The 27,940-nt window shown below is 40.1% G+C and overlaps 1 protein-coding gene and 1 long non-coding RNA gene across 3 annotated transcripts; both read right to left on the bottom strand.

Annotated features, from left to right (window-relative positions):
* Positions 1 to 1,102: 1,102 nt before the first annotated feature.
* LOC117323926 lies at positions 1,103 to 23,987 on the bottom strand. Of its 2 annotated transcripts, none has more exons than XM_033879460.1 (2): positions 23,843 to 23,987; positions 1,103 to 3,542 (listed from the first exon to the last, which is right to left on the bottom strand). In XM_033879460.1, the coding sequence occupies exon 2, from the start codon at positions 3,064 to 3,066 to the stop codon at positions 1,312 to 1,314; it is 1,755 nt and encodes a 584-aa protein (XP_033735351.1). In that variant the 5' UTR covers positions 3,067 to 3,542; positions 23,843 to 23,987; the 3' UTR covers positions 1,103 to 1,311. The 2 variants fall into 2 exon arrangements, with proteins under 2 accessions (XP_033735351.1, XP_033735350.1); XM_033879459.1 differs by lacking the exon at positions 23,843 to 23,987 and adding an exon at positions 8,598 to 8,688.
* A 1,491-nt stretch (positions 23,988 to 25,478) lies between these two features.
* Positions 25,479 to 27,313, bottom strand: LOC117322847. The gene is made up of 2 exons (XR_004531595.1): positions 27,200 to 27,313; positions 25,479 to 26,142 (listed from the first exon to the last, which is right to left on the bottom strand). It is a non-coding gene; the product is annotated as an uncharacterized LOC117322847 (long non-coding RNA).
* Between the last annotated feature and the right edge of the window lie 627 nt (positions 27,314 to 27,940).

The following is a 27,940-nucleotide window of genomic DNA, read 5'->3' as shown; positions in this document are numbered from 1 at the left end:
AATAAAAAGTGAGCTATATCGATTTGACAGATCAGTACTTGTTTGAACAGCCTGGGTGGCACTGGCGTGGAATCTAAAGCCCTATATATGATTTCATAGGGCAATGTGACTTTTCCAGCCTGTAGCACATTCATTTAAATCTCAACTTGACATATCCATCATGCTATGATCATAAAAGGGAGATTACTTATGTCAGTTATTCAGTACAACAGACTTACATAACACGGTAAGTCGGTGTCACGGTTCCCACAGTTAACGTATTAGATATTGGGGAGATGAAATTGTCAAATTTGTAGTACGACGGCCGGCTACTGCCACCATGAGTACTATTTCAAAATGATCTTTGTAGTGCGGCATTCGGGTATTGCCACCAGAAGAACTATTTCAGGGTGGCATCTATAGTAAGTAGGCCGGGTATTACCACCAGGAGTAATATTTTAGGGTGGCATCTGTAGTACGGGGACCGCTGCTGCCACCAGTAGTATTATTTAAGGGTGGCTTCTGTAGTGCGGCGGCCACCTAATGCCACCAGTAACTTTTTCAGGGTAGCCTCAGTAGTACGGCAGCTGACTATTTCTAGCAGTTGTACTATTTCAGTGTGGCCTCTGTAGTACGGCGACCGCATAGTGCCACCAGGAATACTATTTTAGGTTGGCCTCTGTGGTAAGGAGGACGAGTATTACCACCAGGAGTAATAGTCCATGGGTAGCCTCTGTAGTACGGCGGCCGAGTAGTACCACCAGTAGAACTATTTCATGATGGCATATGTAGTATGGAAGCTGGTTATTGCCACCAGGATTACTATTTCAGGTGGTCTCTGTAGTACTATTTCAGGGCGGCCTATGTAGTATGGAAGCCAGGTATTACTATCAGTATTACTATTTCAGGGCGGCCTATGTAGTACGGAGGCCGTGCATTACCACCAGTATTACTGAACGAGACTGGTGGGTGTTGCTACACTAACCTTATGACACACCAATTTCTCCTCTGGGTCTGTGTCTACGTGCCTCATAACTTACATCGCATTCGTGTAGCCGTTGTACATTTGTACCCTACCGCCAAAGTCACGTGTTAAACGTTAAACAAATCTACTACACCGAGCTATGATACAGTCGTATAGTTGTACGTTTATTAAGTCCTTACTATCATAGATATTTTACATAATTAATATATTAGACGTCAAAATGATTACAAATTAAGAGATAAGCGAGACCAATCACCGTCGGCTATCCGAGCTTCTATAGTCCTTTTCACATACTACCATGACGTCACATGTTTTAAGTGAGACCTACCGCCGCCAATGGTTACTTCCTACCTCAGATAGTGACAGGACCTGAGGGAGACCCACCAGCGAGACTGGGAGACATCCTCCTCGCCAAGTTCTCGGAGGGCCAGCTCTTTGGCTTTCACAAGTTGTGCCGTAGTAACAGTTTTCAACCACGCCTCCATTTTGTGTTTTATTTTCTCAAACTCGGTTTTCGGTTCGTCAGCCCCAGGATCATGCGACTCATGTTTAGATAACACCGGACCAGGTTCCTTTTTTGATGATGTTAAATTGAGTAAGGTTTTCTCTTTGTTTGTATTCGTCCACTGGCCGGGGTCACTAAATCTCGGCTTGATATCATGCACGGCATTAACAAGCAAACTATCGGAAGAAGACCCGTGTCGTCCGCGACGATATATGTTTCCCATTTTGACAATAGAATCTTGGGATGGAATACCGTATTTATATTGTTTGTGTTGATGCAGATATTCATCCTGGTTCTCATTGATGTATTTAAGGTACAAAAACAATGGCTGAAAGTCTACTCTTATTTCATCTTCATCGTAGTCGCCGCGCCTCCGTGAGAGTTTAGACAACTTCCGGGTCAAAGGCGCATTTGAGCGAATTGAGATATTGGAAACCTGACGACTAAGTTTTTGGTCATGAAGTTGTGAAACAACAGAATGCACACTTTCTTTATTACCTACTTCCGACAAACTCTCACTTGGGTGTCTTTGGAAGGCGTCATCTCCCTTATCTACCAGATCTCCCACCGCCGTTAGCTGATTGTCTCTGTCCAAAGTGTTCTCCGTATCTTGTGGAGTTGGAACCCTATCTCCGTTCGTCTTGCATTCCGTTTGTTTTGCCCAAGCCTCAATCATCCTTGTTTGACGGGGAGTTTTCGCTGGACCGTAACCAGCGTCTTTCAAGGCTTTGTCATGACAACTGAAGAAACTCCGTTTCGGTAGGTAATATTCGAGCTCTGCCTTCGTTACACGTAAATTTGGCACTATCGTCGCCCGAGTGGTTCCGCCAGAGCTAGGCCTCCCAGACATCACGCAAGACAAAGGTCGGCGCTTTGATTTATCATCAGATACGGTTGATGATTTTGGTCTCTTAAATTTCTCGGATTTCGGTCTTTTGATAATATGGCGCTTGACTTTATCAGCATTAACGGCTGATTTAGTCTCTAATTTCTGATTTGTAGGCGGTGGAGCCGGCAGAGTCTGATCTATTGTTTCGTGTTTTATCTCCGGATCATTCCCTATTGTAAGGACGCTGCTTTCATCGCCCTCGTCAATCGGGTTGAGGTCCTTTTCTTTCTGACTATCCCGCGACAAAGGTTTAAGAGTTTTGAATGCATTTTCCTCTTGAATTTTCTTTATGTCGTTTTCAAACACATCATCCTCTAGCTCCGCTCCATCGTCCCTGATGTTCATATCGACCACGATGTGTCGTTTTTCAGAAAGAATGTCTGTGTCTGTTGGTGCCGTTATGCTGTCGGATTTAATAGAATCTTTGTCCTCTGTTTCTGATCCCGGAACTACGTCGTCCTTGTCAGGTAAAATGTCTGCCACGTGTGTGACACATTTGTCTTCATCAACACAGTCTAGTTCCTTCACATCCTCTGTTTCTACCGTGACGTTGTTAAGACTCGCGACATTGTCTTGCGTTTTCTTTGTGTCGCCATCACTGTGTCCAGGTTTAGCTAAAACCCTCTTACCTTTGGCGGAGGACACACGTTTGTGATGTCTCCTGCCATGGTCACAAATGGACCCCGTTAACATTTTAGGTCCTTTCATTTTAAAAATATATTGAGATAGGCAATTCACTTAAAAGCCGTCCCTGGCGTACGACCAAGCACAGACATAAACACGTAGTGTCCCCGGGCACATTAAATGTTTAAATATTCATATGTATATGTTCATCTGGAGTTAATGGCCACAGAAAACGCATTTTAATACTTGCTCACGCGCTTTAACCTGTAAACAAAGTATACATCGCTGATGTACGTCCGTCTGAAAGCGACGTTTAGGGTGTGAGGATTTGGGTCATAATAATAGTAGTCACATCTTATTCCTAAGGATGGCGGCTCACTTTGTAGCGTCGTGTGGTCCGGCTATCACATGGTGTTCTAAGATTGGCCAACAATCGCGATCCCGGCGACTCATGTGTCCTGCGGTTATGCCCCGATGATCTCGATCCCCTGACTAAGAGCACCCTGTGTGTTCCGGGTACCCTAGGGTGGTGTTCTGACGATGTCGATCCCCTACAGCACCTGTAATGACATAGACAGAATTTTTACACTGACGAAAGCTTAGTTATAATCTGATTATAAACATAGACATCGTCCTATCTATAGGGACATAGCTCCTCGGTTATAGACGCCTTATGATGGATATACAGTGTTAATCCCTGCTCCCAACCCAGTGTTAAAAATCCTAGTTTATACAGAGAGCGATAAATGTAAAAGAAAAACACTGGTCAAAGTGAAGAACACTTAACATATATACACTTTGTTAAGTTAAAAAATATTTATTCCACGGCCCACGGACATTCATATAAACCGAATACAAACATACTCTCTTAAACGGGATTATAAAACAAGCTTTTAAATGTACTTATGTGAATTCTTTACGAGTGAATAATTCATGTATTCTTTTCAAATTATTAATCTTTTGTGCCATCGACTTGACGAAACTAATTTCACGAAATAACGACCGATAAAACTGACGAGGAGACCAACATAAAATATCGGGATGTAACGGGCTTTACGTCAGTATCGGGCTGATTTCCGGGAAGAGGAGACCAGTATACAATGTCGGGATGTAGCAGGCTTTACGTCAGTATCAGGCTGATTTCCGGGTAGAGGAGACCAGTATACAATGTCGGGGTGTAACGGACTTTACGTCAGTATCGGGCTGATTTCCGGGTAGAGGAGATATGTATACAATGTCGGGATGTAACAGGTTTTACGTCAGTATCGGGCTGATTTCCGGGTAGAGGAGATCTGTATACAATGTCGGGGTGTAACGGACTTTACGTCAGTATCAGGCTGATTTCCGGGTAGAGGAGACCAGTATACAATGTCGGGATGTAACGGGCTTTACGTCAGTATCGGGCTGATTTCCGGGAAGAGGAGACCAGTATACAATGTCGGGATGTAACGGACTTTACGTCAGTATCGGGCTGATTTCCGGGAAGAGGAGACCAGTATACAATGTCGGGATGTAGCAGGCTTTACGTCAGTATCGGGCTGATTTCCGGGTAGAGGAGATCTGTATACAATGTCGGGATGTAACGGGCTTTACGTCAGTATCGGGCTGATTTCCGGGTAGAGGAGATCTGTATACAATGTCGGGGTGTAACGGGCTTTACGTCAGTATCGGGCTGATTTCCGGGTAGAGGAGATCTGTATACAATGTCGGGGTGTAACGGGTTTACGTCAGTATCGGGCTGATTTCCGGGTAGAGGAGACCTGTATACAATGTCGGGATGTAACGGACTTTACGTCAGTATCGGGCTGATTTCCGGGTAGAGAAGATCTGTATACAATGTCGGGATGTAACGGGCTTTACGTCAGTATCGGGCTGATTTCCGGGTAGAGGAGATCTGTATAAAATATCGGGATGTAACGGGCTTTACGTCAGTATCAAACTGATTTCCGGGTAGAGGAGATCTGTATACAATGTCGGGATGTAACGGGCTTTACGTCAGTATCGGGCTGATTTCCGGGTAGAGGAGACCAGTATACAATGTCGGTGTGTAACGGGCTTTACGTCAGTATCGGGCTGATTTCCGGGTAGAGGAGACCAGTATACAATGTCGGGATGTAACGGGCTTTACGTCAGTATCGGGCTGATTTCCGGGTAGAGAAGATCTGTATACAATGTCGGGATGTTACGGGCTTTACGTCAGTATCGGGCTGATTTCCGGGTAGAGGAGATCTGTATACAATGTCGGGATGTAACGGGCTTTACGTCAGTATCAAACTGATTTCCGGGTAGAGGAGGTCTGTATACAATGTCGGGATGTAACGGGCTTTACGTCAATATCGGGCTGATTTCCGGGTAGAGGAGACCTGTATACAATATCGAGATGTTACGGACTTAACGTCAGTATCGGGCTGATTTCCGGGTAGAGGAGATCTGTATACAATGTCGGGGTGTAACGGGTTTTACGTCAGTATCGGGCTGATTTCCGGGTAGAGGAGACCTGTATACAATGTCGGGATGTAACGGACTTTACGTCAGTATCGGGCTGATTTCCGGGTAGAGAAGATCTGTATACAATGTCGGGATGTAACGGGCTTTACGTCAGTATCGGGCTGATTTCCGGGTAGAGGAGATCTGTATACAATATCGGGATGTAACGGGCTTTACGTCAGTATCAAACTGATTTCCGGGTAGAGGAGATCTGTATACAATGTCGGGATGTAACGGGCTTTACGTCAGTATCGGGCTGATTTCCGGGTAGAGGAGACCAGTATACAATGTCGGTGTGTAACGGGCTTTACGTTGGTATCGGGCTGATTTCCGGGTAGAGGAGATCTGTATACAATGTCGGGATGTAACGGGCTTTACGTCAGTATCGGGCTGATTTCCGGGTAGAGGAGATCTGTATACAATGTCGGGATGTAACGGACTTTACGTCAGTATCGGGCTGATTTCCGGGTAGAGGAGACCAGTATACAATGTCGGGATGTAACGGGCTTTACGTCAGTATCGGGCTGATTTCCGGGTAGAGAAGATCTGTATACAATGTCGGGATGTAACGGGCTTTACGTCAGTATCGGGCTGATTTCCGGGTAGAGGAGATCTGTATACAATGTCGGGATGTAACGGGCTTTACGTCAGTATCAAACTGATTTCCGGGTAGAGGAGATCTGTATACAATGTCGGGATGTAACGGGCTTTACGTCAATATCGGGCTGATTTCCGGGTAGAGGAGACCTGTATACAATATCGAGATGTTACGGACTTAACGTCAGTATCGGGCTGATTTCCGGGTAGAGGAGATCTGTATACAATGTCGGGGTGTAACGGGTTTTACGTCAGTATCGGGCTGATTTCCGGGTAGAGGAGACCAGTATACAATGTCGGGATGTAACGGACTTTACGTCAGTATCGGGCTGATTTCCGGGTAGAGGAGATCTGTATACAATGTCGGGATGTAACGGGCTTTACGTCAGTATCGGGCTGATTTCCGGGTAGAGGAGATCTGTATACAATATCGGGATGTAACGGGCTTTACGTCAGTATCAAACTGATTTCCGGGTAGAGGAGATCTGTATACAATGTCGGGATGTAACGGGCTTTACGTCAGTATCGGGCTGATTTCCGGGTAGAGGAGACCAGTATACAATGTCGGTGTGTAACGGGCTTTACGTTGGTAGCGGGCTGATTTCCGGGTAGAGGAGATCTGTATACAATGTCGGGATGTAACGGGCTTTACGTCAGTATCGGGCTGATTTCCGGGTAGAGGAGATCTGTATACAATGTCGGGATGTAACGGACTTTACGTCAGTATCGGGCTGATTTCCGGGTAGAGGAGACCAGTATACAATGTCGGGATGTAACGGGCTTTACGTCAGTATCGGGCTGATTTCCGGGTAGAGAAGATCTGTATACAATGTCGGGATGTTACGGGCTTTACGTCAGTATCGGGCTGATTTCCGGGTAGAGGAGATCTGTATACAATGTCGGGATGTAACGGGCTTTACGTCAGTATCAAACTGATTTCCGGGTAGAGGAGATCTGTATACAATGTCGGGATGTAACGGGCTTTACGTCAATATCGGGCTGATTTCCGGGTAAAGGAGACCTGTATACAATATCGAGATGTTACGGACTTAACGTCAGTATCGGGCTGATTTCCGGGTAGAGGAGACCAGTATACAATATCGGGATGTTACGGACTTTACGTCAGTATCGGGCTGATTTCCGGGTAGAGGAGACCTGTATACAATGTCGGGATGTAACGGGCTTTACGTCAGTATCGGGCTGATTTCCGGGTAGAGGAGACCAGTATACAATATCGGGATGTAACGGGTTTTACGTCAGTATCGGGCTGGTTTCCGGGTAGAGGAGACCAGTACACAATGTCGGGGTGTAACGGACTTTACGTCAGTATCGGGCTGATTTCCGGGTATTTTGTTAAGATTTACCACGGATACAAACATATCAAAAGTGCATTACACGGAATAATATGTCTGTGTTTTGATAAAATTTAGTTTAAGATTCGATTGTCATTGACATTTAGCAGTATAAAGTCTCGTCCATAAACCAACTTAACATTTATTAAGGGATGATTCCCAAGCTATTTTCTTTAAGCGACGTAAGATATCTTGTATATGTATAGATAACTAATATACTACATATGATACCTTATATAAATATAGCCTCGTATCTATATAAGATATCTTGTATATGTATAGATAACTAATATACTACATATGATACCTTATATAAATATAGCCTCGTATCTATATAAGATATCTTGTATATGTATAGATAACTAATATACTATGTTACCTTATATTAATATAGCCTCGTATCTATATAAGATATCTTGTATATGTGTAGATAACTAATATACTACATATGATACCTTATATAAATATAGCCTCGTATCTATATAAGATATCTTGTATATGTATAGATAACTAATATACTACATATGATACCTTATATAAATATAGCCTCGTATCTATATAAGATATCTTGTATATGTATAGATAACTAATATACTATATATGATACCTTATATAACTATAGCCTCGTATCTATATAAGATATCTTGTATATGTATAGATAACTAATATACTATGATACCTTATATAAATATAGCCTCGTATCTATATAAGATATATAAAACTGTAACGAAATTTGAAGTATATAAGATATCTTATATAGCATATGATATATCTTACACCACAAGCCCCTGTGTCTTACACAGTAAATAAGATATAGCATATCAGATACATTATACGTAATAAGATATAGCATATACATGTATGATAACGTATATCGTAAATAAGATATAGTATATAAGATACCTTGTATCATAAATAAGATATAGCATATAAGATACATTATATTGTAAATAAGATAAAGTATATGTGATATCGTATATCGTAAATAGGATATAGTATATAAGATACCTTGTATCATAAATAAGATATAGCATATAAGATACATTATATTGTAAATAAGATAAAGTATATGTGATATCGTATATCGTAAATAGGATATAGCATATAATATACCTTATATCGTAAATAAGGTATAAGATATTTTACACACGAAATTAAATAAGGAATGTCTATACATACTAGAGAAGGTCCAAATCCTCGTAGACTGTAACAAGTGTGTTCAGGTAGAGTGTATCAACTCAGGTACGTAGGTATAAATGTCTTTAAAGACCTTGTACAAGTAAGGAGACTGTTCTCAAATAGAGCAATGTCATACACAGTCAACAACGATTTCTATACAGACAAGTAATAAATAAAAACAATATTTCCGTTCGGTATCAACATGTCCAGTAAGTACCAGGAATAAGAACTGACCCTGTCGCCTCTCCAACTTACCAGTAATTATTGGTAGATGTCCCGCCTCAACAAGGAACCGTTTATACACAGATTAAATATCACCGACCTTGTCATGTTAAAAAAAGTTAAATCACAATTTTTATTTAAATCCGGACATGAAAAACAAGTCGGTGACCCCGGGACGAAAACAGCTCGCCGAGTTAACGGTTTAAACATTAACTATACATTCCTAAGTCGACTTTTTCTTATTCTCAAACGAACATCATATTTCAGATGAATCTATATAACGTTATTTGTGTAATTATGTCCCCCGCGGTTGGAAACTAAAACTATGAAATAAAATACCATCTATCAATTTCAAGAGAGACTTCGATCGGCGTGGTTGTTGATACTTGTTGAAAGTTTAAGCCATTTAAATAAAAATTACTTTGGCCTTGGGGTTCATAAAACGCTGACATTATCTGTTGTACAACTGGCGAGGTGGAACGACACTCCGTACCCTAAACTTTAAAAAATGGGCGTTCTAGGTAAGGACTCTATATCTAGGCCGACCTGATCCGACATGTTTGTTGTTTTTATCATTAGATAGATCCAGTAAGTCACACCTGATCAGTAATACATTTCTATGTCGGCTATTTATTGCCGAATGTTTAATTGTTGCTACATGTGGAAATGTTGACAGATTCTCGGGAAGGTGTCAAACTTATATCGATATAAATCTATTTACCATACCGTCCAGCAAAAATCGGTGTTTGATTTTAATAAAACTATCAGTATTACGTACTCGATATATGTATCGTTTAGATTATATTTAAGTATAGAAGCGTGTCGAAGTACGTATTTAAGCTCAGACTGAAGAGTTTTGCTCCAGCCCACTTCAACTCCTCTCCGTACAAATTAAACATTGGGTATCGGCTACCATATACATCATAGTGATCGCCGGGATCTCTATACTACTAAGTAACAGTCTCACAATCAATGTTAGCCCAGACTTCAATATTTCAGAGAGAAAAAAAGTTATAGGCTTTACTTGTTAAATACATTTCCCCTTTTTTGAACCAATACAAATATGGAAATAAAATGTTATCATACCCAGGTCCTCTGTGTAACAGGTTTAGATATCTTACAACGATTTCAGGCGGATCGATAACTGAAACATTTCTTGAGACCATAAACTCAAAAAATTCTTGAGAAATTTCAGGTGAATTGAAAACTGAAACATGTTTTAAAAAAGATTTCAGATGAATCAAACTCTCAAAAACTAATTGAAAACCAAATCAATTATACAAAGATAATTACAGGGGAAATTAAAAGATATCCAAAACAAATCACATTAGACAATAAACTACTACAAGACACATACAGACATCATACTACTAGGGGAAACATACAGACAACATACTACTAGGGGATACATACAGACAACACACGACTAGGGGATACATACAGACAACACACTACTAGGGGATACATACAGACAACACACTACTAGGGGATACATACAGACAACATACTACTAGGGTATACATACAGACAACACACTACTAGGGGATACATACAGACAACACACTACTAGGGGATACATACAGACAACACACTACTAGGGGATACATACAGACAACACACTACTAGGGGATACATACAGACAACACACTACTAGGGGATACATACAGATAACATACTACTAGGGGATACATACAGACAACACACTACTAGGGGATACATACAGACAACATACTACTAGGGGATACATACAGACAACACACTACTAGGGGATACATACAGACAACATACTACTAGGGGATACATACAGACAACACACTACTAGGGATACATACAGACAACACACTACTAGGGGATACATACAGACAACACACTACTAGGGGATACATACAGACAACACACTACTAGGGATACATACAGACAACACACTACTAGGGATACATACAGACAACACACTACTAGGGGATACATACAGACAACACACTACTAGGGGATACATACAGACAACATACTACTAGGGGATACATACAGACAACATACTACTAGGGGATACATACAGACAACATACTACTAGGGGATACATACAGACAACACACTACTAGGGGATACATACAGACAACATACTACTAGGGGATACATACAGACAACATACTACTAGGGGATACATACAGACAACATACTACTAGGGGATACATACAGACAACATACTACTAGGGGATACATACAGACAACATACTACTAGGGGATACATACAGACAACACACTACTAGGGGATACATACAGACAACATACTACTAGGGGATACATACAGACAACATACTACTAGGGGATACATACAGACAACATACTACTAGGGGATACATACAGACAACATACTACTAGGGGATACATACAGACAACACTCTACTAGGGGATACATACAGACAACACACTACTAGGGGATACATACAGACAACATACTACTAGGGGATACATACAGACAACACACTACTAGGGGATACATACAGACACTACTATGGGATACATACAGACAACACACTACTAGGGGATACATACAGACACTACTAGGGGATACATACAGACAACATACTACTAGGGGATACATACAGACAACACACTACTAGGGGATACATACAGACAACACACTACTAGGGGATACATACAGACAACATACTACTAGGGGATACATACAGACAACACACTACTAGGGGATACATACAGACAACACACTACTAGGGGATACATACAGACAACACACTACTAGGGGATACATACAGACAACACACTACTAGGGGATACATACAGACAACACACTACTAGGGGATACATACAGACAACACACTGCTAGGGGATACATACAGACAACACACTACTAGGGATACATACAGACAACACACTACTAGGGGATACATACAGACACTACTAGGGGATACATACAGACAACATACTACTAGGGGATACATACAGACAACACACTACTAGGGGATACATACAGACAACACACTACTAGGGGATACATACAGACAACATACTACTAGGGGATACATACAGACAACACACTACTAGGGGATACATACAGACAACATACTACTAGGGGATACATACAGACAACACACTACTAGGGGATACATACAGACAACACACTACTAGGGGATACATACAGACAACACACTACTAGCGGATACATACAGACAACACACTACTAGGGGATACATACAGACAACACACTGCTAGGGGATACATACAGACAACACACTACTAGGGGATACATACAGACAACACACTGCTAGGGGATACATACAGACAACACACTACTAGGGATACATACAGACAACACACTACTAGGGGATACATACAGACAACACACTACTAGGGGATACATACAGACAACACACTACTAGGGGATACATACAGACAACACACTACTAGGGGATACATACAGACAGCACTCTACTAGGGGATACATACAGACAACACACTACTAGGGGATACATACAGACAACATACTACTAGGGGATACATACAGACAACACACTACTAGGGGATACATACAGACAACACACTACTAGGGATACATACAGACAACACACTACTAGGGGATACATACAGACAACACACTACTAGGGGATACATACAGACAACACACTACTAGGGATACATCCAGACAACACACTACTAGGGATACATACAGACAACACACTACTAGGGGATACATACAGACAACACACTACTAGGGGATACATACAGACAACATACTACTAGGGGATACATACAGACAACATACTACTAGGGGATACATACAGACAACATACTACTAGGGGATACATACAGACAACACACTACTAGGGGATACATACAGACAACATACTACTAGGGGATACATACAGACAACATACTACTAGGGGATACATACAGACAACATACTACTAGGGGATACATACAGACAACATACTACTAGGGGATACATACAGACAACACACTACTAGGGGATACATACAGACAACACACTACTAGGGGATACATACAGACAACACACTACTAGGGGATACATACAGACAACACACTACTAGGGGATACATACAGACAACACACTACTAGGGATACATACAGACAACATACTACTAGGGGATACATACAGACAACACACTACTAGGGGATACATACAGACAACACACTACTAGGGGATACATACAGACAACATACTACTAGGGGATACATACAGACAACATACTACTAGGGGATACATACAGACAACACACTACTAGGGGATACATACAGACAACACACTACTAGGGGATACATACAGACAACACTCTACTAGGGTATACATACAGACAACACACTACTAGGGATACATACAGACAACACACTACTAGGGGATACATACAGACAACATACTACTAGGGGATACATACAGACAACATACTACTAGGGGATACATACAGACAACATACTACTAGGGGATACATACAGACAACACACTACTAGGGGATACATACAGACAACATACTACTAGGGGATACATACAGACAACACTCTACTAGGGGATACATACAGACAACACACTACTAGGGGATACATACAGACATTTTACTACTAGGGGATACATACAGACAACACACTACTAGGGGATACATACAGACAACACACTACTAGGGGATACATACAGACAACATACTACTAGGGGATACATACAGACAACACACTACTAGGGGATATATACAGACAACATACTACTAGGGGATACATACAGACAACATACTACTAGGGGATACATACAGACAACATACTACTAGGGGATATATACAGACAACATACTACTAGGGGATACATACATACAACATACTACTAGGGGATACATACAGACAACATACTACTAGGGGATACATACAGACAACATACTACTAGGGGATACATACATGCAACATACTACTAGCGGATACATACAGACAACATACTACTAGGGGATACATACAGACACTACTAGGGGATACATACAGACAACACACTACTAGGGGATACATACAGACAACACACTACTAGGGGATACATACAGACAACACACTACTAGGGGATACATACAGACAACATACTGAAATATAATAAATTATTTTAGAATCTACTTATATGATGTCGAAATTATATCTAATTTGAAATCATTTTTGACAAAGGGACGAATGAAATATAATAAATTATTTTAATATAATAAATTATTTTAAAATTTAGTTAAAAATATATATAAGATTTTATTCCTAGATCTGTATTTCTATATAACACATTTGCCCTTTGGCACTAATTCTGTTTACCTGTTGACGTAGTTGATCTGAGATTAATGGTGCATGTTGTACATGGTTATCTAATATTGTCTTAGGCTATATGACAGCCGTCTTCCGTATTATCATGTACCAATCAATCATATACACTCATACCTAGGACTTAGTACTATAAAAGATTAGATGTAATTACTATATGATACAGTCGGTTTTCAGGGAGCCATTCCTGGACACTAAGTCCTGGGCTGGGCTTTTGCCCAGGACAGGCCAGTACCGATACCTGTACAGATGTATACCCATGTATGCTATATGTATGTATGATGTACGTATACTTTAATAAAAGTACCATTAAAATAAGAAGACCCATTTCATTATCATACTACTAGGGGATACATACAGACAACATACTACTAGCGGATACATACAGACAACATACTACTAGGGGATACATACAGACACTACTAGGGGATACATACAGACAACATACTACTAGGGGATACATACAGACAACACACTACTAGGGGATACATACAGACAACACACTACTAGGGGATACATACAGACAACACACTACTAGGGGATACATACTACTAGGGGATACATACAGACAACACACTACTAGGGGATACATACAGACAACACACTACTAGGGGATACATACAGACAACATACTACTAGGGGATACATACAGACACTACTAGGGGATACATACAGACAACATACTACTAGGGGATACATACAGACAACACACTACTAGGGATACATACAGACAACATACTACTAGGGGATACATACAGACAACACACTACTAGGGGATACATACAGACAACACACTACTAGGGATACATACAGACAACATACTACTAGGGGATACATACAGACAACATACTACTAGGGGATACATACAGACAACACACTACTAGGGGATACATACAGACAACACACTACTAGGGGATACATACAGACAACACTCTACTAGGGTATACATACAGACAACACACTACTAGGGATACATACAGACAACACACTACTAGGGGATACATACAGACAACATACTACTAGGGGATACATACAGACAACATACTACTAGGGGATACATACAGACAACATACTACTAGGGGATACATACAGACAACACACTACTAGGGGATACATACAGACAACATACTACTAGGGGATACATACAGACAACACACTACTAGGGGATACATACAGACAACACACTACTAGGGGATACATACAGACATTTTACTACTAGGGGATACATACAGACAACACAATACTAGGGGATACATACAGACAACATACTACTAGGGGATACATACAGACAACATACTACTAGGGGATACATACAGACAACACACTAGTAGGGGATACATACAGACAACACACTACTAGGGGATACATACAGACAACACTCTACTAGGGTATACATACAGACAACACACTACTAGGGATACATACAGACAACACACTACTAGGGGATACATACAGACAACATACTACTAGGGGATACATACAGACAACATACTACTAGGGGATACATACAGACAACATACTACTAGGGGATACATACAGACAACACACTACTAGGGGATACATACAGACAACATACTACTAGGGGATACATACAGACAACACACTACTAGGGGATACATACAGACAACACACTACTAGGGGATACATACAGACATTTTACTACTAGGGGATACATACAGACAACACACTACTAGGGGATACATACAGACAACACACTACTAGGGGATACATACAGACAACATACTACTAGGGGATACATACAGACAACACACTACTAGGGGATATATACAGACAACATACTACTAGGGGATACATACAGACAACATACTACTAGGGGATACATACAGACAACATACTATTAGGGGATATATACAGACAACATACTACTAGGGGATACATACATACAACATACTACTAGGGGATACATACAGACAACATACTACTAGGGGATACATACAGACAACATACTACTAGGGGATACATACATGCAACATACTACTAGGGGATACATACAGACAACACACTACTAGGGGATACATACAGACAACACACTACTAGGGGATACATACAGACAACACACTACTAGGGGATACAGACAACATACTACTAGGGGATACATACAGACAACACACTACTAGGGTCGCATACAGACAACACACTACTAGGGGATACATACAGACAACACACTACTAGGGGATACATACAGACAACATACTACTAGGGGATACATACAGACAACATACTACTAGGGGATACATACAGACAACACACTACTAGGGGATACATGCAGACAACACACTACTAGGGGATACATACAGACAACACACTACTAGGGGATACATACAGACAACATACTACTAGGGGATACATACAGACAACATACTACTAGGGGATACATACAGACAACACACTACTAGGGGATACATACAGACAACACACTACTAGGGGATACATACAGACAACACACTACTAGGGGATACATACAGACAACACACTACTAGGGGATACATACAGACAACACACTACTAGGGGATACATACAGACAACACACTACTAGGGGATACATACAGAAAACACACTACTAGGGGATACATACAGACAACATACTACTAGGGGATACATACAGACAACACACTACTAGGGGATACATACAGACAACACACTACTAGGGGATACATACAGACAACACACTACTAGGGGATACATACAGACAACACACTACTAGGGGATACATACAGACAACACACTACTAGGGGATACATACAGACAACACACTACTAGGGGATACATACAGACAACACACTACTAGGGGATACATACAGACAACACACTACTAGGGGATACATACAGACAACATACTGAAATATAATAAATTATTTTAGAATCTACTTATATGATGTCGAAATTATATCTAATTTGAAATCTTTTTTGACAAAGGGACGAATGAAATATAATAAATTATTTTAATATAATAAATTATTTTAAAATTTAGTTAAAAATATATATAAGATTTTATTCCTAGATCTGTATTTCTATATAACACATTTGCCCTTTGGCACTAATTCTGTTTACCTGTTGACGTAGTTGATCTGAGATTAATGGTGCATGTTGTACATGGTTATCTAATATTGTCTTAGGCTATATGACAGCCGTCTTCCGTATTATCATGTACCAATCAATCATATACACTCATACCTAGGACTTAGTACTATAAAAGATTAGATGTAATTACTATATGATACAGTCGGTTTTCAGGGAGCCATTCCTGGACACTAAGTCCTGGGCTGGGCTTTTGCCCAGGACAGGCCAGTACCGATACATGTACAGATGTATACCCATGTATGCTATATGTATGTATGATGTACGTATACTTTAATAAAAGTACCATTTAAAAAAGAAGACCCATTTCATTATCATACTACTAGGGGATACATACAGACAACATACTACTAGCGGATACATACAGACAACATACTACTAGGGGATACATACAGACACTACTAGGGGATACATACAGACAACATACTACTAGGGGATACATACAGACAACACTCTACTAGGGGATACATACAGACAACACACTACTAGGGGATACATACAGACAACACACTACTAGGGGATACATACTACTAGGGGATACATACAGACAACACACTACTAGGGGATACATACAGACAACACACTACTAGCGGATACATACAGACAACATACTACTAGGGGATACATACAGACACTACTAGGGGATACATACAGACAACATACTACTAGGGGATACATACAGACAACACACTACTAGGGATACATACAGACAACATACTACTAGGGGATACATACAGACAACACACTACTAGGGGATACATACAGACAACACACTACTAGGGGATACATACAGACAACATACTACTAGGGGATACATACAGACAACATACTACTAGGGGATACATACAGACAACACACTACTAGGGGATACATACAGACAACACACTACTAGGGGATACATACAGACAACACTCTACTAGGGTATACATACAGACAACACACTACTAGGGATACATACAGACAACACACTACTAGGGGATACATACAGACAACATACTACTAGGGGATACATACAGACAACACACTACTAGGGGATACATACAGACAACATACTACTAGGGGATACATACAGACAACATACTACTAGGGGATACATACAGACAACATACTACTAGGGGATACATACAGACAACATACTACTAGGGGATACATACAGACAACATACTACTAGGGGATACATACAGACAACACACTACTAGGGGATACATACAGACAACATACTACTAGGGGATACATACAGACAACACACTACTAGGGGATACATACAGACAACACACTACTAGGGGATACATACAGACCTTTTACTACTAGGGGATACATACAGACAACACACTACTAGGGGATACATACAGACAACACACTACTAGGGGATACATACAGACAACATACTACTAGGGGATACATACAGACAACACACTACTAGGGGATATATACAGACAACATACTACTAGGGGATACATACAGACAACATACTACTAGGGGATACATACAGACAACATACTACTAGGGGATATATACAGACAACATACTACTAGGGGATACATACATACAACATACTACTAGGGGATACATACAGACAACATACTACTAAGGGATACATACAGACAACATACTACTAGGGGATACATACATGCAACATACTACTAGGGGATACATACAGACAACACACTACTAGGGGATACATACAGACAACACACTGCTAGGGGATACATACAGACAACACACTACTAGGGGATACATACAGACAACACACTACTAGGGTCGCATACTGACAACACACTACTAGGGATACATACAGACAACACACTACTAGGGGATACATACAGACAACATACTACTAGGGGATACATACAGACAACATACTACTAGGGGATACATACAGACAACACACTACTAGGGGATACATGCAGACAACACACTACTAGGGGATACATACAGACAACATACTACTAGGGGATACATACAGACAACATACTACTAGGGGATACATACAGACAACACACTACTAGGGGATACATACAGACAACACACTACTAGGGGATACATACAGACAACACACTACTAGGGGATACATACAGACAACACACTACTAGGGGATACATACAGACAACACACTACTAGGGGATACATACAGACAACACACTACTAGGGGATACATACAGACAACACACTACTAGGGGATACATACAGACAACAAACTACTAGGGGATACATACAGACATTTTACTACTAGGGGATACATACAGACAACACACTACTAGGGGATACATACAGACAACACACTACTAGGGGATACATACAGACAACACACTACTAGGGGATACATACAGACAACACACTACTAGGGGATACATACAGACAACACACTAGTAGGGGATACATACAGACAACACACTACTAGGGGATACATACAGACAACATACTGAAATATAATAAATTATTTTAGAATCTACTTATATGATGTCGAAATTATATCTAATTTGAAATCATTTTTGACAAAGGGACGAATGAAATATAATAAATTATTTTAATATAATAAATTATTTGAAAATTTAGTTAAAAATATATATAAGATTTTATTCCTAGATCTGTATTTCTATATAACACATTTGCCCTTTGGCACTAATTCTGTTTACCTGTTGACGTAGTTGATCTGAGATTAATGGTGCATGTTGTACATGGTTATCTAATATTGTCTTCGGCTATATGACAGCCGTCTTCCGTATTATCATGTACCAATCAATCATATACACTCATACCTAGGACTTAGTACTATAAAAGATTAGATGTAATTACTATATGATACAGTCGGTTTTCAGGGAGCCATTCCTGGACACTAAGTCCTGGGCTGGGCTTTTGCCCAGGACAGGCCAGTACCGATACATGTTCAGATGTATACCCATGTATGCTATATGTATGTATGATGTACGTATACTTTAATAAAAGTACCATTAAAATAAGAAGACCCATTTCATTATCATACTACTAGGGGATACATACAGACAACATACTACTAGCGGATACATACAGACAACATACTACTAGGGGATACATACAGACACTACTAGGGGATACATACAGACAACATACTACTAGGGGATACATACAGACAACACTCTACTAGGGGATACATACAGACAACACACTACTAGGGGATACATACAGACAACACACTACTAGGGGATACATACTACTAGGGGATACATACAGACAACACACTACTAGCGGATACATACAGACAACACACTACTAGCGGATACATACAGACAACATACTACTAGGGGATACATACAGACACTACTAGGGGATACATACAGACAACATACTACTAGGGGATACATACAGACAACACACTACTAGGGATACATACAGACAACATACTACTAGGGGATACATACAGACAACACACTACTAGGGGATACATACAGACAACACACTACTAGGGGATACATACAGACAACATACTACTAGGGGATACATACAGACAACACACTACTAGGGGATACATACAGACAACACACTACTAGGGGATACATACAGACAACACTACTAGGGTATACATACAGACAACACACTACTAGGGATACATACAGACAACACACTACTAGGGGATACATACAGACAACATACTACTAGGGGATACATACAGACAACATACTACTAGGGGATACATACAGACAACATACTACTAGGGGATACATACAGACAACACACTACTAGGGGATACATACAGACAACACACTACTAGGGATACATACAGACAACACACTACTAGGGGATACATACAGACAACATACTACTAGGGGATACATACAGACAACATACTACTAGGGGATACATACAGACAACATACTACTAGGGGATACATACAGACAACACACTACTAGGGGATACATACAGACAACACACTACTAGGGGATACATACAGACAACACACTACTAGGGGATACATACAGACAACACACTACTAGGGGATACATACAGACAACACTCTACTAGGGATACATACAGACAACACACTACTAGGGGATACATACAGACAACATACTACTAGGGGATACATACAGACAACATACTACTAGGGGATACATACAGACAACACACTACTAGGGGATACATACAGACAACACACTACTAGGGGATACATACAGACATTTTACTACTAGGGGATACATACAGACAACACACTACTAGGGGATACATACAGACAACACACTACTAGGGGATACATACAGACAACATACTACTAGGGGATACATACAGACAACACACTACTAGGGATACATACAGACAACACACTACTAGGGGATACATACAGACAACACACTACTAGGGATACATACAGACAACACACTACTAGGGGATACATACAGACAACACACTACTAGGGATACATACAGACAACACACTACTAGGGGATACATACAGACAACACACTACTAGGGATACATACAGACAACACACTACTGGGGGATACATACAGACAACATACTACTAGGGGATACATACAGACAACATACTACTAGGGGATACATACAGACAACACACTACTAGGGGATACATACAGACAACACACTACTAGGGGATACTACTAGGGGATACATACAGACAACATACTACTAGGGGATACATACAGACAAAATACTACTAGGGGATACATACAGATAACACACTACTATGGGATACATACAGACAACACACTACTAGGGATACATACAGACAACACACTACTAGGGGATAAATACAGACAACACACTACTAGGGGATACATACAGACAACACACTACTAGGGGATACATACAGACATTTTACTACTAGGGGATACATACAGACAAAATACTACTAGGGGATACATACAGACAACACACTACTAGGGGATACATACAGACAACATACTACTAGGGGATACATACAGACAACACACTACTAGGGATACATACAGACAACACACTACTAGGGGATACATACAGACAACACACTACTAGGGATACATACAGACAACACACTACTAGGGAATACATACAGACAACACACTACTAGGGATACATACAGACAACACACTACTAGGGGATACATACAGACAACACACTACTAGGGATACATACAGACAACCCACTACTAGGGGATACATACAGACAACATACTACTAGGGGATACATACAGACAACATACTACTAGGGGATACATACAGACAACACACTACTAGGGGATACATACAGACAACACACTACTAGGGGATACATACAGACATTTAACTACTAGGGGATACATACAGACAACACACTACTAGGGGATACATACAGACAACACACTACTAGGGGATACATACAGACAACATACTACTAGGGGATACATACAGACAACACACTACTAGGGGATATATACAGACAACATACTACTAGGGGATACATACAGACAACATACTACTAGGGGATACATACAGACAACATACTACTAGGGGATATATACAGACAACATACTACTAGGGGATACATACATACAACATACTACTAGGGGATACATACAGACAACATACTACTAGGGGATACATACAGACAACATACTACTAGGGGATACATACATGCAACATACTACTAGGGGATACATACAGACAACACACTACTAGGGGATACATACAGACAACACACTACTAGGGGATACATACAGACAACACACTACTAGGGGATACATACAGACAACACACTACTAGGGGATACATACAGACAACATACTACTAGGGGATACATACAGACAACACACTACTAGGGTCGCATACAGACAACACACTACTAGGGGATACATACAGACAACACACTACTAGGGGATACATACAGACAACATACTACTAGGGGATACATACAGACAACATACTACTAGGGGATACATACAGACAACACACTACTAGGGGATACATGCAGACAACACACTACTAGGGGATACATACAGACAACACACTACTAGGGGATACATACAGACAACATACTACTAGGGGATACATACAGACAACACACTACTAGGGGATACATACAGACACCATACTACTAGGGGATACATACAGACAACACACTACTAGGTGATACATGCAGACAACACACTACTAGGGGATACATACAGACAACACACTACTAGGGGATACTACTAGGGGATACATACAGACAACATACTACTAGGGGATACATACAGACAAAATACTACTAGGGGATACATACAGACAACACACTACTATGGGATACATACAGACAACACACTACTAGGGATACATACAGACAACACACTACTAGGGGATAAATACAGACAACACACTACTAGGGGATACATACAGACAACACACTACTAGGGGATACATACAGACAAAATACTACTAGGGGATACATACAGACAAAATACTACTAGGGGATACATACAGACAACACACAACTAGGTGATACATACAGACAACACACAACTAGGTGATACATACAGACAACACACAACTAGGTGATACATACAGACAATATACTATTAGGGGACACATATATAGACATCCTACTGCTACAGACAACACACTGCTACATTGACCACAATGGTATAGACAACACACTGCTAAATTATACTTATAGTGGTAGATCTACTTACTTGTGTTTTGTCCTGGCGATGGAATCCTATATGAACGTAAGACACAAGTTATTGCTCAGCGACAGACAAATATCTAAATGTCATCGGCACGTTGTCCTGAGCTTGATATTTAAATGACACGCTTCACGCACTAAGTGGAGCTCTGTCTACACCGATCATAACAACAAAATAGAACCTAGAAGAAATCGCTATAAAAATATTTAATAAACGAGTTGTAGAGGAGGTTGGTCGTTGAGGATTAGCCGTAACGATCACACTGAGAACAGAGAGATAAGACAGTTGGCCATAGTGTTTAGGCCACGGGCCATTAAATAATATCACTGATACCAGTAACTCACGCCTATTAACACGTGTCCATATAATAAATAAATTCTCAGTGGGATATTTGTCGTACCAAATTTCTGTCACGACGGAAATCCTCTCCTAGTTCTAAATACACTGCCATATCTCTCCTCCAAACAAAAACATAAATATTGTTTCAACTCGAGGCCACTCGCTGTTCACGATTACAAGCATTGTGTTAAAAAGCGAAGAAAATTCAATAGAGTTAATTATAACAAAAAAGATCGAAACCTACTCAAATGATCGATACCATATCAGATCTGAAATTAGTCCAAAACAATTACCGTATTATTGAACATACGCCTATAGCATGTGTAATACCGAGCCAGGGCGTCATACGTCTAGAGCACGTATACTACCGAACCAGGACGTCATATGTCTAGATCATGTTTAATACCGAACCAGGGCGTCATACGTCTAGAGCACGTATAATACCGAACCAGGGCGTCATACGTCTAGAGCACGTATAATACTGAACCGGGACGTCATGTTTTATACCGAACCAGGACGTCATACGCCTAGATCATGTTTAATACCGAACCAGGACGTCATACGCCTAGAGTACGTATAATACCGAATTAGGACGTCATACGCCTAGAGCACGTATAATACCGAATTAGGACGTCATACGTCTAGAGCACGTATAATACTAAACAATGACGTCATACGTCTAGAGCACGTATACTACCGAACCATGACGTCATACGTCTAGAGCACGTATAATACCGAATCATGACGTCATACGTCTAGAGCACATATAATACCGAACTAGGACGTCATACGTCTAGAGCACGTATAATACCGAATCATGACGTCATACGTCTAGAGTACGTATAATACCGAACTAGGACTTCATACGTCTAGAGCACGTATAATACCGAATCATGACGTCATACGTCTAGAGCACGTATAATACCGAATCATGACGTCATACGTCTAGAGCACGTATAATACCGAATCATGACGTCATACGTCTAGAGCACGCATAATACAAACCGGGACGTCATAGGTCTAGAGCACGTATAACATCAAACCAGGACGTCATATGTCTACAGGACGTATTATACCATACCATGACGTCATACGCCTAGAGCACGAATAATACCGAACCGGAACGCTCTACGCCAACTCAGTTTGAGCACGTTTAATACCGAACCAGGACGTTAAACGGCAATAACAATGGTATACCAGCTATCGATCAACGAGTTGTCTTCCCTTTGCCTTATCGACATGACGACTCGCAGAGGTACATGTAATCATTATCATTGGTTAAGAGTAGAGTAACGACAAAGGATTCATTTAAATCCTCTTAATTTTATTCAAGTATGCAGTAACAGAAGAGGGTATTTTTTTTACATTGGCAACACAATCTATTAATTTTCAAATATTTCCGAGGAAGTCGCTTTTAGAACAAAGAAGATACACTGTTGTAAATAGTAACAGTTATAATAACTAGTCGTTATAATGTATATATTGAATTATTACTAGTTCACAAATATATAGATTGTGATTGATAGACACCTGTAATATTGAGATATAAGGAGTAATTCAATGCCCCCGTGATTTGTTAACTTCCGTTCCGGTACCACATGTGGTTGTCCTTGAGGTTTGACCTTGTAATTTACTGTCCAGGTACCGCATGTGGTTGCCACACGACACCGTCCCGACAGCATCCCAGCAGATTGTTAACGTAACAGTTCTGAGAAAGCACTTCACATTTATGTCTCCCTTCAAAATCAATACACAAGTTTCCTTTCTCCGGGGTACAACAGCAGACGTCATCGCCTGATACAGTGCACGTGTGTGCACGGTCGTCCCTTAGTAGTAGTCTGCACTTCATATTGTCCACAATCTCATTGGTTGGGTCAACAGTTCTCATGGTGGTCGACACCGACAATAACCATGGACAACTCGCCATGGCGATGATGACCAAGAACAAACTAGCTGTCGGATTCATTCTAATAAAAAAAAAAAAATTTAATGAGTACAAATTCACATAAAACAATAATAATAATAAAAAAAAACCTCTGAAATAGTTCGTGAACAGAATGAACATTCCAGGACATATTAACATACATTTTGTATATGTACTTCAAACCATATTTCGAGTTTAAGGAGATTTTGTATATCTTTTTTTTATTAACATTTTTTTTTACTTTTGACATTTTTATTAAGATTTTCCACATAAAGTTATTACATGATACAGAAAGAAAAAAAGACAACTTTCACACACACTAACATACATAAACTGTATATACATATAACTTGAATACAGAGTATGTAGCTTAGCTATAACTAAAAGGTGAATAACACATGAGGAAAAAACCTTTCATAGAAGGCAGCATATGGTATTAAACAATTTGACAGAAGTTTGTTTTTATTCAAGTCTTCAGATTAGAGAAATATATTGCAGCAAAACAAAACAGAAATCAAGCATTTCAGGAAAAGTGGGGAACATTTGTTGAAATATAAATAATTAAGTTGTATCTCATGTAAGAGTACTCTCCCTTTATGCTTTTTAAACACTTTGCACCTGTTTATTCTCAAATAGATAATCACATTTATCATTTGTTTTGTGGCATAACCACCTCTTTGTGGGCATATTTTGAATGAATGGATTACTGAATGAATGAATTACGTGAATTACAGAATGAATAAACGATTTCAAAATAAATGAATGAATGGATGGATGGATGAATGAATGGATGGATGAATGAACGAAGGAATGAATGGTACATTGTACAATATTGTATGTAGAATGAGAGCCCTCTTGCACGAGGACATATTTGTTCGGACACTGATCCCAGGGTCCCAGCCCTGGCAGTGGTCTCTATGCAATAAAAGTATTTTGTACCGTAAAAAAACCCAAATATGACAGAGGTGATGACAAAATGCATGAATCAATTTTTTCTGTCTATTGATCAAAAAGATTACGAAAAAGCCTCCATTTGTGAGTGAATAAAGTGTACCTACCATTTATGGTTGATGTATACTACAATATTAAGCGCCCCTTACCTTAGTTTCCCCTTTCTCCACTCCGACACCCGGACTTGCTTTCTGTCTGTTAGCTACTGAGCACATTTCCAAGGAAGGCGTATCCGCTCCAAATTGACACGTCCGGCGGCCAGGATGTCACAGGCTCCGGGTGTTGCCGAATATATTTCATTTTGACATATTCATCAATAATTTATATCTTCTGGCTTATAAAGAGATTTGACGTAAAAGTATTGAATAACGATTACCACTTACTTGTTTTAATCTTGTCTTGTCATTGTGAACCAAAACGGGTTTTTTTTACTGTAAACCTCGTAGATAGAGGTGGACAATTTTTAACAATAATGCATTAATTATATTAGGTCAATAACAGTTGTTATCATAAAATCACGTTCGGTAAAACGGAATGGTTCTTATATTATTCGCTCCAGTATAGGACGCAGTTCCCTAACAAGTATGAAATTGATAACCACTACAGAACATGTTATATGTATCAAACAGCTGTCCTGATGCCTGGGGACAGCCGTGTACATCCAGAACGGGGAGTCGGCCTTAATTTATTAATGTAGAAATATAGAAGGGGTGTGCATTAGAATCTTGATTTAATAAATTAAATGAATATATGATATTGTACAATTTCAAATAAAAACAACAAATGAGTATTTCTGTTCTGAATCGGTGGTCCTCATTATAATCACACATGGTATGCAGAGTAACGGTAAACCTCGAGGACTAAAATCTCCCTCAGAAAAGTTTACCAAA

The sequence above is a fragment of the Pecten maximus genome, chromosome 3 (genome assembly GCF_902652985.1).
Source record: "Pecten maximus chromosome 3, xPecMax1.1, whole genome shotgun sequence".
NCBI lineage: Eukaryota > Metazoa > Mollusca > Bivalvia > Pectinida > Pectinidae > Pecten > Pecten maximus.
The sequence above is the reverse complement of the archived record's forward strand: the minus strand, read 5'-3'. Positions and strand labels throughout refer to the sequence as shown.